At 35.4% G+C, this 14,529-nt stretch overlaps 1 protein-coding gene across 2 annotated transcripts in view; it reads right to left on the bottom strand.

Moving 5' to 3' along the window:
- The window catches only part of LOC126770948 (uncharacterized), a 55,591-nt gene extending 49,976 nt beyond the window's left edge, over nt 1–5,615 (bottom strand). For both annotated transcript variants that reach the window (XM_050490574.1, XM_050490575.1), the window contains exon 1: nt 5,137–5,615. In XM_050490574.1, the coding sequence (XP_050346531.1) occupies nt 5,137–5,540 (404 nt within the window). In that variant the 5' untranslated portion in view covers nt 5,541–5,615. The remainder of the gene's footprint in view (nt 1–5,136) is intronic.
- Nucleotides 5,616–14,529: the final 8,914 nt, after the last annotated feature.

The following is a 14,529-nucleotide window of genomic DNA, read 5'->3' as shown; positions in this document are numbered from 1 at the left end:
CGGTAATATATATAATGATATTAATTTATCATCGTCTTTGGTCAGATATATTTCTATTTTTTTCACTCACATTTCAAAACGGAAAACAACCACAGTGAGTACTGCTGGTTGGCGGTAGAATATCTGATGAGTGGATGGTATCTACTCAGACGAGCTTGCAAATAATGCTTTCACGAAGTAAAATATTCATACACATTCCAGTTATACTAGATTTGAAAGATATTAATTTTAATCCTGCCTGAAATTCAACCACGACGGCAAATTGCAAGAACTAATAATTCAACTGCGCAGGTATTAAGTGTGGTGTACACTTGTACAGGTACGCTGATAGGAATGTGTACTGTATATCCCTTTGTTGTCATAGTCAGATAGGACGGTAATCCGGCACGGTATATCAGGTATAGGATCAACAGCTTTACGAGCTTTTCGAAGCATGGGGATAAAAGGTGTCTTCTCACCTCCTGGCGGTTGCTAAGAATTTCTTAACAAACAAGCTTAATAGCTTTTTACTGACCTGACCCGGGATTTGAATTGAATGCTTAGTGTAATTTTTTTTATAGTACAGGTAGGCTGAAGAGCATATGGACAACTTGGTGGTAAGTGGTCACCAACGCCCATAGACATTGGCATTGCAAGAAATGTTAACCATCACTTACATCGCCAATTCGCCACCAACCTTGGGAACCAAGAAGTTATGTTCCATGTGCCTGTAATTACACTGGCTTACTCACTATTCAAACGAGAACACAACAATACTAAGTACTGCTGTTTTGTGGTAGAATATCTGATGAGTGGGTGGTACCTACCCAGAGGAGTTTGCACAAAAAAGAAAGAAAGATTTTATAAGAATGTATTAACCAGCTCAAATCTACCACGGGTTCGAAATTCAATCATACAGAGAAGAACTGACAAGTATCTCAGTAGTTGCTATATTCATCAAAATAATTTATCTAAAATATTAATTCAATACAATTAAATCGTCTTGCTTAATAATCTATGTAAATTATTATTAAGTATAATCTAAGACATATATCTTCTTAGCATGAGCTTTCAATGTATTCATAAGTAGAGCTAAATTTAAAGTAAGATTTTATGAACAATATTGTTTTATAGATGAGAACACGTTGCCCAAGGTTGGATGTATTTCCACTACGCAGACGGACCCTGGTGTTATAAGTTTGACTTTACTGTTCGTGCTTTGAAAATTAAATGTTTGTCAAGTATTTGTCATGTTTCTATAAAAAAACATTTATTGTATATAATATTGTCGTATATATACTGTAACACTATAAATATTGTAACTGTGCTATAAATATCTCGGAATCTCAAGATGTAATCAAATCTAAGGGTATTAAATACCTCGGCTATTTATTTACCGTTTCGGTTTCATTTAGTTATGAGTAACCAAATAAAACTTTAAACTCGTCGAAATGCGTCGAAATCACTTGGTTGATTTGACGTTTTATTGACGTATTTTTGACGTTTTCGCTCTACGATGAAAGGCGATATAGTTACAATATAATCATTTAATACGGAACAGATAGTAGAACAGTAGTAACTTTTATGTCAAAATAATTAGGAAAGCGTATTTTTGTAAAAATAATTATATTAATATTACTATCATACGGTTAATTTATTAATATGACTTTTACACTGATTTTTTTAATCTGTATCGTATGTTTTCAATTAAAAAAGTAGGTAATCAATAACTTCGTAATTAATACAGATACAAAGTAATGGAAAATTAAAAAATGGGGCTAAAGCAGTCATTAACGCGAGTGTTAAATCAACGTAGCGTCACATAAAAACACTTTAATTGCACTAAAGCATTGCGATCACGAGCGGAACTGAGAGGTCTTAAATCAATGCGCAGGAGTAGCTGTACCTCTGCACAAAATCAGATATATAATAAAAACTATAGAAAGTACCGAGATGCTCCCGTGGATAGGACACCTGAACCTTAACCGAAGATTTTTAGCTCAACCGGGCAAGCACCACTGAATCGAAAGAGACTGCATGAAAATCTCCCACATGCCACACTATCCACCAACCCACATTAGTGTCGCGTGGTGGAATTAGCCCCTAACCTTCACCTCGAAAGGAAAGTGTAAAAAACGTTAGCCCAGAAGTAAACATTTATAGATTATAACTTTTCTTATAGAATTTGTAATTTTTCGATAATCTAGTTTGTGTCAGTCTTACATTACACACATACATATATCGGATCGGAACCGTTATAAATTTAAAGATTTGGGAACCAGCTGCGATTCCTCTGAGACTTGTTTATATGAAGAATAATAATAATTTTATTTCATAAGCAATGTTTACAGTATACAGAGTTGATTGCAGTCATTATTTGAGGCATGCAACGCCAGAAGACTCCGCTCACTCAGGGATAAAATTGGGAACGTATCGCAACCGTTATATTAGTAGAATCGGCGTAACAAATAAAACGTTATCATTCAATTTTGATTATCATTATCATCGATTTTTGCAGATTGTTGTTTTTTTTTTAATATACGTTAAACATTCACGAAGATGCAAATTTATACGTAAGTAATAATAAAATAAGGAAATTGACATTTTTAATAAGCAAACAATTTGTGTTCGATAACTTTTGCATTTTTAAATAATTTAAAAGACCGTTTTTTTAAATGAGTTTTTTTTTAAAAACATCCTACTAATTAAAGTATTTTTATATACAATTGCTTTGTTTTACGAATTATTTTACTATCTGAATCAAAATAAGAATTGCACCCAAATAAAATGTTATATATTTATAAAGGACCATTTAAGTAAGATATATATAAAAGAAACTTCAAAAAATATATTTTAAGATGCAATTGGAGCGCCAATAATTTTTTTCTCAAAATCAAAGTCTGGTCCTAAATTCCACCCTGATTTGTGACGACAAAAATATTTACTTTACATTCAATAAAAAACCTTTCTCGTTGGTTATTAAAAATATTATAAATACGAATGAAATAAGTCCATCTGTTCGTTATCTCATCACTACTAAGGCAATGAAGCCATCGTTAATAATAGAGATAGTGTTTGATTTGGATCAGGACATAGGCTCATAAATCAGGGGTTTCCGGAGATATAAAGCCTTTTTGACGTAAGGAATACCTAATTTAAAAAATCGAAAGCAATTTATGATGCGCTTTTTTAGTCACGTGAAGCTTGTAAATCATTCATACATATAACATTACTCCTATTTACGACACTGCCCTACTTGAGCCTGTCTGGAGTCATTGATGCGTTCACGCATGACACCTTGTGATTGGTGGAGATTATTGTGAGGAAGAATGAAACATTAACAACAGGTGACTAATCCTTTAAGAAATATAAGCTCGCACATTAAGAAGAAACGATTGGGACACTTTGATTTACACCACTTAATATATAGTAGGAAATTTAAAAAAAGTGACAATTTTAATTTGAAAGTCATCGCAAAAATTAAAACATCTGCTTTAGCAAGCTTAACGTCCAAGAAGCTCATAAATATGATTTTTAATTCTGAATACAATTTCGTTCTGTGCAGTGTAAGACGATTTTTAAAACACAATGATTATTATATCAATTAGAAGTTGGTATCCGGCTGAGTAGAATAGAATTACCTGTTAAATATATTACTCTACCTAATATACCTCTTATTTATTTATTGGGTTTTTCTGTCAGAAAATTCTCAATAGCAGCCCGGAGTCTGGAAGTTGGAAGTGTGTACACTCCCGTCCCTCGGAAAGCACGTAAAGCCGTTGGTCCTGCGCCTGAACTATTTCCGGTCGTGTTGGATCGTCGTCCCATCGGATTATGAGAGTTATGGAATAGAGAGTGCACCTGTATTTGCGTACACACTTGTGCACTAAAATATCTTATAAATAGTTGGCTAATCTCACTTGAGATTGGCCGCCGTGGCCGAAATCGGTCTGGAGGACATTATTATTATTATTATACGTCTTATATTGCTATCGTAAGGGATGAAGGGATATTTTGTTAACCGCATCCATCAAACGAACATGTAAGTATCTAAGCCACTCATATTGTTACTAGAAAATGTAACCAATCTACTAGTAAAGTATTGCCAGGCGGTTAGACATCAAGTAGACGGCTAACCGTTAAAGTCTAACAAATCCCTAATCAATTAAGATATCCTCAAATAAATGGCATAAAAACTAACGAATGACAACAATATTATGCCAATAAAACATTTAAACAAGTGAGATTAGATGGTCTGTTCGTCACAACACTCGTATGGTCGTTGGTTCAAATGGTCGTAATAATTCGAATTAAATTTGATATGTTCTCGTAGATCATCTTTTTTATCATTTAGTCCATTTTTTATAACTACGTAGTTCAATTATACATTAAAAAAACAATAATTACCAACATTTAATGTATGCCAAGTGAAACTAACGTCGAACAGCTAATTATGTTATAATTATAAAGTATTTGTATTTCAACAGCTAAAAATTGTACAAATTGCTATTGAGAAATAAAAAATAATTGTTGATTCCAAAAGTATAGACTATTTTATAAGTTAACTCTTATTCTGGTAATGAAACATCTATTTTCCGAAAGTTTCACAACTTCAGTTTTTCTTCAAGTATAAAAGAAAGAAAAAGTATAAAACTTCAAACAAACATTAACTATGTTAATAAAATTATAAAAGCCGTAATCAGGAGAATCATAACGGATGAACGCAGGCTTACTATCTGCTTAAAAAATGTTAAAACTTGCATTGCTTACATGTGTCGGGTGTAATTTAGTTATGTGTATATTTCCATCTACCTACATAGATCTCTCTCTGATGAAACAAAACTTCCTCACCTCTTAAGGAAGTTTTTGGGCTTATTAATCATTACTGTAATGGAAAAGCTCTCAGCCTTCTTCTGTACAGGAGCGGAGACTTCAGCCCATCAGTGGGGCTATGGGAACATCTTAATGTCTTTGATTAGACTTAATAAAGATTTTATTTTATATACAGTCACAATAAGATAAGAAATATATTATAATATATTATATTTGCAAACGAAATATTGAAAGAATATTTCCAGTGATTCTACATTAGGTTTCGTTTTCTGTTATTTTTTTTAAAACCCTACACGCATAGTTCAATACTACATTCGCACTCACCCAGAGGTATTATTCAATCCACAACAGTCATTAATCCCAGCCAGCACTCCAACCACTCCGGCCACGACGGCCACGCAGCCCGACCACAGCCCGGCGCCGACCCGCGACAGCGAAGCTCCCTTGACCACGGCCAAGGCGCCCGCGCCTACCAACAGCGCGCCCAAGATCACCTGCGACAACCCCAGGAACACCACCACACGCCTCGGCCCACCTTCATCACTACCGGCCTCGACACTCTTCGAACTGACACTTTTACAACTCTTCTTCTTCTTCGGCAGCTTCTGTGGCGTCTTGCAGATCAATTGCTCTGTGGAGTCCTCGGACTTCAGGCTCGATACGGTCGGGAAGTTTCCCGTCACCACCGTGACGTTTTCCGTCGATGATTTTTCCAATTCGTCGGTCATTTTCGCGTTCGATTCATCACCGGGAAGCGCGACGTGCGCTCTATACGCGCGCTGGAGACAGACTGCGTGCTCAGCGCTCACACATGCGGTGAAAGTGCTGTTCTTGATGTCGCGATTTAGCGTTTGTTTTTGTTAATTACGTGTAATAAAACACCGGGTTCTGGTTATTGCTAGATTAACTTTAAAATGAAGGTATTTTGATATTTGCACGACAGTCGATATTTTGGTACATCAATTAGACGTATTGCTTATGGAAGGTAATTATATAAATAATTTGTTAATATTTATTGTAAATATATGTGAATATTACATTGTGCAAAGGTTAATAAATAAAAAAGTATATCTATATTAATTAAATTAGATTTTTAAAAAAGCTTAAGAAACAGTGATAATTTACGACAAATCACCTTTAGTACCTATTTCCGTATTTGTAAGCTAAATACAATGAAATTTAAAATTTAAAAACAAAACTTAACTAATATTGGCACAGCGGCGATAGCGCACGTGTCTGCGGTCGCGCAGGTGAAAGCGTCCGACGCGCGGAAACCAAGCTATCTCCGGTAGTCCGCTGGCTATTCTTCCTGTCCTCAACCTCACGACAGACATCGCAATGTTATGTTAAATAACGTATAAAAAGTATGGCTACCTATTAATATATTAATTAATTCACTTATTATATGGAGGCACTGATATACATAAAAGACTATAAATAATAATAATTTCATATACTAGGTTGTAATCATCTAAAATATTTTTTATTATTACAATTACAGCTTGAGTCTACTATTGATTACTGCTCTTCAAACTATCGATAAAACTATGTGCCCAGCTTGCAATAGAGTAACATTTAACACAAATTAATACGCTGCAGATTTATAGAATTTCAGAATGGGTAGAATGCCAATAACAATTCTTTATCGCGATCCTGTGTAAAACATAATACGTACTTACCTTTGCCTTTTATGTACATGTTTTGAATTTTTAATAATTACAAAATATTCTCGATATTTCAAAACTTATGTAATGTATATGGTAAGTTCAATATGTTAATTCGATCTCTAAAAAAACGCAACATAAATTTATTTTATATAAACTTATATAATATATTGTGTAAAGGTTAAACTAAGGCAATTAAAACATGTCCGAGTGTCACGGTAGTCGGAAAGGGTACCGCTGGTTTTTTAGTGGGTATTCCGATGTTCGGGGCGCACACGGCGCCTTGGATACCGGCGAGCCCCACATACCCCCCACTGTTTCCGTGGGGAAAAAGCGTAATGCGTTTTTACAGCGTTAAAAAAAGGCAAATAAGACATATAAATATAATTTTACATATAATAATACCCTCCTTACCGAATTTAGTCCTCGTTTGAGATTGATTGATTGATAAATGAATTAATAACTGCCAAGTGCACAGGAAATGATATTACACATTATAGTGCACACGTGTGTGTGCAAAAAGGGAGAAAATTCCCTCACACTCATAATCCGATGCAACGGCATTCCTACACGACTAGAGAGAAATTAGGTGTTGCAGCAACAGGTTAAAGCATTTACAGTTGTGTCAATTTTTATTCCGATCTAATACTAACATTTTTTGACAAAGAAACTTACAATATTTTATTGACCAGAGCTGCAATGTGAAACTTAGAATCTCAATCACTATATCAACTTGCAAGAATCTGCTTAAATATTGGTAAGTTGTTATCGCGTTGTCCAGATTTTACGGAGTTGAGGGACCTTCTAACATACATATTATTAGAATTCGCATTAAATACAACATCGCGTTATCGTTTCATCTCATTATTTTGAGTTTTTTCTTATTTAAGCTAAGTAATCTACTAAGTTAAACACATAGTGGCTTCAGGCTTTCTTTTTTTCTATTGGTCTTAGTTAATATTTTTTTGTTTTGAATTGTATTGGTTACTAGCAATTCACTCTCGACGTCGCTATCTCAAGACCTATACGTGAACATCTAAATAAACTATAGATAAGTATAATACTAAACAATTTAATACAATCTTTATTAAACCAAACAACTAAGGCATAAGTTACCTTAAAAGTAGTAATGGTCTATAAATTTAAAAACAATAATTTTAATTAAAGATGTTAATCTTATTTCTAATAAGAAAAAAATACAACCGACTTAATAATTGCAACCTAAAACCACATGGTAATTTCTATTTAATATTATCAAAGTAAGAATGAATTATAACGAAATTAATAAAAAAAAGGTCACTCTACTCAGAAAAATCTTGATAGCGCGATTCAGAAATTGACATATTTAGCACACCGTCACCTGTATGCTACTATGCGCTAATGGCCACAACATGTATACCTGTAGGTAGGTAGGTAGGAAGACAGTGGATAAACTACTAAAAGTATTTCAAGGCACCGTTTAGACATTATTTTATCAACATCGGTTGAGTCTATTAAAAGATATAAAAAATTAAGTTTTATACGTTGTGGCCAGATTTTATTGTGAGAGACTTGTTGCCATAAATTTTAACTTCCGGGCTCTGTTAAACTATGAGTTGACGTTGTTCATATACGTACTCCTAGGGAGATGCAAGTATTGCAAGTAATAAAACTAATCACTGTGGATTATAATGATCGACATTATTGATTTGATCATCGCCATCGTAGAACATGGTCAGTATTGATTTTAGTGAGAACTTTTATCAGATGGACAGTTTTTATGTTGCATGTTCCAGAGTGAGCTCCAGAGTAACTTATTCATTGTAGCCATAAAAGGAATCACCGCATACGTCGTTTTTTATGTTATAGGTATTCGGAAGGTCAAATAGGCCACCTGACGTTACCACTGCCCATAGACCAATTATTAACCATTATTAACCATTCCTCGCATCGCCAATGCACCACCAACCTTGGGAACGAAGATGTTATTAACCTTGTGCCTGTAGTTACACTACTTTTAAATCGGATATAATAGAGTAGTTAGTACCTATCCTGACGGGCTTGCACAAAGCCCTACCACCGTTTACAAAGCTTCGATTATTCATTATTAATAAGGGTTTCATTGAGTTGAATAGTTTTGTTTAATCTGAGTTTGATAGAATAAAAAAATATATATTCGTACGCTTGCTCATTTACAGTATTAACTATATCCAACGGCGTCAATCGATGACCGGGGATATTAAGCAACAGAATCGCAGATCGGAAGACATGTCTAAAATTAGTTTTTCTTCAACACATTTAAGTCACTGATGATTATTAAAAAAATAATCATCGATCTAAAATTAAAAAAAAAAAACTTAATATACTTTTTTCTAACCAGAATGACATTTCATGCTTCTACTTTAAAAATCACAGACCAATTCAGATTACAAACAATCATTTATCCTTTACTTATACTTAAGCGCGCGAGCGAAGCCACGGGCATCGGCTAGTCTAATAATAATTTTCAGATTAATATTTTTAATGTCATTTCTTCTACATTTATTAAATTTATATTATAGATCTTCATATATATATAATTCTTATAAAAATATTTTGTGTATGTGTGTATGTTTGAGTTGGACCCGACAGGTGGCGCTGTGATCAGGTTCTAGGATTTTTTTAAATAAATTTCATTCTTATTTCACCCGTACGAAGTCGGTACGGGCAGGGTAATATATACAAGTATTATAAAGTAGTAATCTTAAGTAAATATTGCTGTTTCCTGTACCTTTACGTAACTTACATCAAGTATACTAATTCAAAGCTACGATTCTCTGGATCAAACATGTGATAGACATCTATTTCCGGTAACAACGGTCGGGAACCGGAAATGGTAACTCGAGGCGAGGGGAACGTTCCAAAGGAGCACCTGCCAAATAAATACAAAAAAAATTGTTTCTTCAAGTTAAGCTTGACTGTTAACTAGTTTCGAACGTTAGTTTATGTTACTAGAAGTAGGAAGTTCAGAAGTGGAAAGGTCGTAGAATTAAATGTTAATAATTAATTAAAATAAATTAATTAATTAAAATAAATTATTTAATTAAATTACATTGAATAATTAAAATTAAATGCTTATACTTATGATAGATCTAAATATTACCTTTTAGTAACAGGTTGTGAATGTCCCACTGCTGGGATAAGGCCTCCTCTCCCTTTTTGAGGAGAAGGTATATAGCTTATTCCTCCACGCTACTCCAATGCGGGTTGGTTGATTACACATGTAGCACAATTTCAGTGAAATTAGGCACATGCAGGTTTCATCACGATGCTTTCCTTCAACGTTAAGCACATGAATTGTAAACACTTTTCACGTGCTTAATTTTAAGCACATGAAAATTCAGTGGTGCTTGCCCGGGTTTGAACCCACCACGATCATCGGTTAAAAAACTATGTTTTCGTAAGCCAAAGTATCAATTAAATAAAAATCATCAAATTATTTCGCGTGAGTAAATTTTAATTACAGTCATACACTTTTTGTACGGATTATAATACAGATACATACAGAATACATTGTTACCGGACATAACAAACTGGACGATTGTTTTTTATTTTTAAGACGAGATTATGTATCTCTATTTATATATGGATATGCTATTTGTAGTTCTTTTATTTTTCTGATATAGCATGCTTATTCATTAGGTAATATTTATTTAGTTTTCTATGCATGTTCGCCTCGAACTCGAGTTTTTAACTGATTACTTATATATTTTTAATTTATTATCTTCTTATTACCTCGAACGTTAGAAGAGACCCTTTATTAGAATATTTGTAATTACTGACTCCTAACACTTCAGTAAAATGTAGATTTAAGAAAATGAAGATGAAATAAAAATATTGACTGTCGCTTCAATTTTCATGTGCACACTATTAATACAGTGAACAATTATTATAAACGTGTTACCTCCGTTACTCGACTACCACACGTAAATTTTGTGGAACGTTATTACAACAAGATCCCAGAAAACGTTCAAAAAAAAAATTAAGTTAAAAATTTTTTTAAGGATTTGCTAAGTGATATTATTAAAGTAACAATTTCCGAAAAAGAATGAACCTCCAGGCTATTTCATAACAATTGATTATTTATTGTGTAAACAAAAATTGTTGATAAAAACATATATATAATCGTACTGCGTTTCTTTCGCCGGTCCTTCTCAGGTATTCCCGAACCGGTGGTAGATTTTTGACAATGAAGAAGTGAGTGTAACGTGCAATTATTGAATAAAGATAACTTTGCATAGTAAAGTGTATTGTTTTCAATAACATTTTAATACAATAAATAGACTGACAAAACTCAGAACCATACAAGGCACAACCGTCACCTCAAAACCAGAGATTCTAGCTGAAGTCGAAAAGTACTATGGCGATTTATACTCATCACGAGTACCTCCACCTGAGTCCCACAGTGCGGATGACCCACGAGCCAGACTAACACGCCATCTATCAGACGATCTTCCCGACATCGATTTGGGCGAGATTAGGATTGCTCTCGGGCAACTTGGAAACAACAAGGCTCCAGGAGATGACGGAATTACCTCAGAGCTTCTCAAAGCAGGAGGCACACCAGTTCTGAGAGAGCTGGCTAACATCTTTAATTCCGTCCTCCACAATGGTATAACACCGAAGACATGGAGCAGAAGTGTGGTGGTGCTGTTTTTCAAGAAGGGCGATAAAGCTCTTCTGAAAAACTACCGCCCCATTTCACTTTTAAGCCATGTTTACAAATTGTTTTCGAGGGTAATCACGAATCGTCTTGCCCGAAAATTCGATGACTTCCAACCCGTGGAACAGGCTGGGTTTCGAAAAGGCTTCAGTACCGTAGACCACATACACACACTAAGGCAAATAATACAGAAGACCGAGGAATATAATCAGCCTCTATGCCTAGCGTTTGTGGACTACGAAAACGCCTTCGATACCATCGAGACCTGGGCTGTTCTGGAATCCATGCAGAGATGCCTAATTGACTGTCGGTATGTCCAGGTGGTGAAGTGTTTGTACGAAGCCGCAACCATGACCGTCCAAGTACAAGATCAGAGCACAAGACCAATCCAATTGCATCGCGGGGTAAGACAGGGTGATGTAATATCACCGAAACTCTTTACCAATGCATTGGAGGACGTCTTCAAGACGCTCGATTGAAACGGACGCGGCATTAATATAAATGGCCAACACATTACACATCTGCGATTTGCCGACGACATTGTCATCATGGCGGAGACTCTGCAGGATTTGGAAGAGATGCTAAACAGCCTGAGCGATTCTTCAATACAAGTAGGTCTCGGGATGAACATTGAAAAGACCAAAATTATGGCAAACCGTCATGTATCCCCGAGACCAGTGGTCGTAAATGGCTCTCCACTTGAAGTTGTGCAGGAATATATCTACCTGGGCCAAACTATACAACTTGGCCGGCACAACTTTGAGAAGGAGGCTAAAAGAAGAATACGTTTGGGCTGGCATTCGGGAGGTTACGTCATATTTTTGAATCGTCGATCCCACAGTCGCTTAAGACCAGGGTCTTCAATCAGTGCGTCCTACCTGTAATGACTTACGGTGCCGAAACGTGGACACTTACCGTAGGACTGGTCCACCAATTTAGGGTCGCTCAGCGAGCAATGGAACGCGCGATGCTTGGGGTTTGTCTGGCAGATAGAATCCGAAATGAGGACATTTGCCAGAGAACTAAAGTCACCGACATCGCGCTTAGAATTAGCTCGCTGAAGTGGAAGTGGGCTGGTCATGTCTCCAGGCGCATTGATGGCCGATGGAGCCGACACGTGTTGGAGTGGAGACCACGCTTAGGCAAACGTAGTGTAGGACGCCCTGTGACAAGATGGGCCGACGATTTAAAAAAGGTGACAGGTTCGGGATGGATGCGGACTGTCCAAGATCGGGATGGTTGGCGTTCTATGGGGGAGGCTTTCGTCCAGCAGTGGACGGCAAAGGCTGAAAAAAAAAAAAAAAAAAAAAAACAATAAATAGAAAATGAACAACGAAAATTCATGAAGCTTGTTCCATATTTATCTATTGTACAGATTTATTTACATAGAAAATTAATCAGTTTTATTTCCTCATCAAACAAGCCCAATGATAAATAGTCCGTATATATTATACACCGCACGTATCATGTAACCGACCACTTCGCGGTCGCGAGTTACGTCTGGTTACATACGACTCCTTACTAGGGGTGAAACTGACACCACGCTCTGTGTCCAGTGCTTTGCATAGCTACGTAGTGAAAGTGACGGCTCTTCTGTTGCCTAACGATGATCTTCCGTCTATTGTTTGAATGTAACAACACAACTCTAGGGATTCTGTTTGATGAAATGATAAAAGTAAAGAAAACGGTTTTGTAGATTCCAGAATAAGTAATATTCTTCTAGTATTAAGCCTTTTTTTATATCTGCGGCTTCACGGACTTTTTTTATTAAAAAAGGTTTTTTTGAAGTACGTCAGAACATTATCCCAACTCTCCTCCATTATACTCTCCGACTATGTAGGCCCATTCATCATAATCAGCTGGGAAGCCACGAGAGTAAATCATGTCGTTGATAGATCCACTGCCTCTCAGCATCTTACCACGCGGTGTCTCTGACTGCCATCTTGAAGAACTTGGCTTGAATAATGGTCATTTGTTGTTGTAAAATTCCAGTCGTAATAACATCTTTTCTTCGAAGCAAGGAATCTTAAAAGTTAGGAAATTATTATAAAATAGATAAATAACCATATCGATAATACACTGGCACATCGAGGAAATAATATATTCACATACATATTCTTTGTAAATAAGTAATAAATTATATTATTATAGTTCAACAGTTTTATTTTTAATCAACCCAATAGCTTCGGCCATACGTCGATATGTCAGTCAGTTATTCTTACATATATATACAGATAATAAAACAATATATATACAAGGTAGTATCCTTGGGGTTGATCGCCTCCAGCCTCCAGCAGCAGATGACCAAGGTGGCCCCGGTAGTGCCGCCACCCACCACGATGAAGTCAAAATGGATCCCATCTGACGATATGTTATTTGAATCACGAACATGTCAGTTATAATAATAATAATAATAACGAAGGTTTTATGCTCGCCATTCAAGACCAAATAACGAAGGTTTTATGCTCGCCATTCAAGACCAAATAATAGCAACTCGTAACTATAGAAAGTACATAATGAAGGATCATAATCAACCTACTGACTTATGTAGACACTGTAACGCAGCCTCTGAAACTATTCAACATATAACGGGGGCTTGCAAATCTCTCGCACAGACCGATTATAAGCATCGCCATGATCAAGTGGCTGCAATCATACACCAACATCTCGCATACAAATATAAACTTATAACAGAAATTAATCCATATTACAAATATAAACCGGAAAGTGTATTAGACAACAGAAACCACAAAATCTACTGGGATAGAACAATAATAACTGACAAAACTATCTGTTATAATAAACCAGATATTACCGTCCATGATAAAATCAATAGAATCGTTTATCTTATCGATATAGCCGTTCCTAATTCATATAACATACAAACCACAATATCTGAAAAGTTAAATAAATATCAAGATCTCGCCATAGAAATTAAAACGCAATGGAAAGCACAAACAGTACACATAGTCCCAATAGTACTATCATCCACAGGTATCGTGCCAAAATCCTTGACACAAAGTCTGAACACCTTACAAATGCCAACATATGTCCTCCATATAATTCAAAAAGCCGTAATCCTTAACACCTGCCGTATCACCCGAAAGTTTATATCATCATCCACTTTATCATCAACGTTTTTAATTTAAGCAACACTCCTTAACGCTTGGCTGCAGCCCGCGTTTTAGGTTTAAACCCTTCGAAAGAAGAGAAACTTTAAAAGTTAAATAGAAATAATAATAATAATAATTTTTATTTATTTAAGTAACAAGACTCATATACAAAATTACAAAAAAATAAATAAACACTACTATCTACTACTTATATAATTTACTGGTCCAGCCGAAACTTTACAACAGCGGTAAATATACA

The sequence above is a fragment of the Nymphalis io genome, chromosome 9 (assembly GCF_905147045.1).
Source record: "Nymphalis io chromosome 9, ilAglIoxx1.1, whole genome shotgun sequence".
In the NCBI taxonomy this organism is placed as follows: Eukaryota; Metazoa; Arthropoda; class Insecta; order Lepidoptera; family Nymphalidae; genus Nymphalis; species Nymphalis io.
Note: the sequence above shows the minus strand (reverse complement) of the source record. Positions and strands in the feature narration are given on the sequence as shown.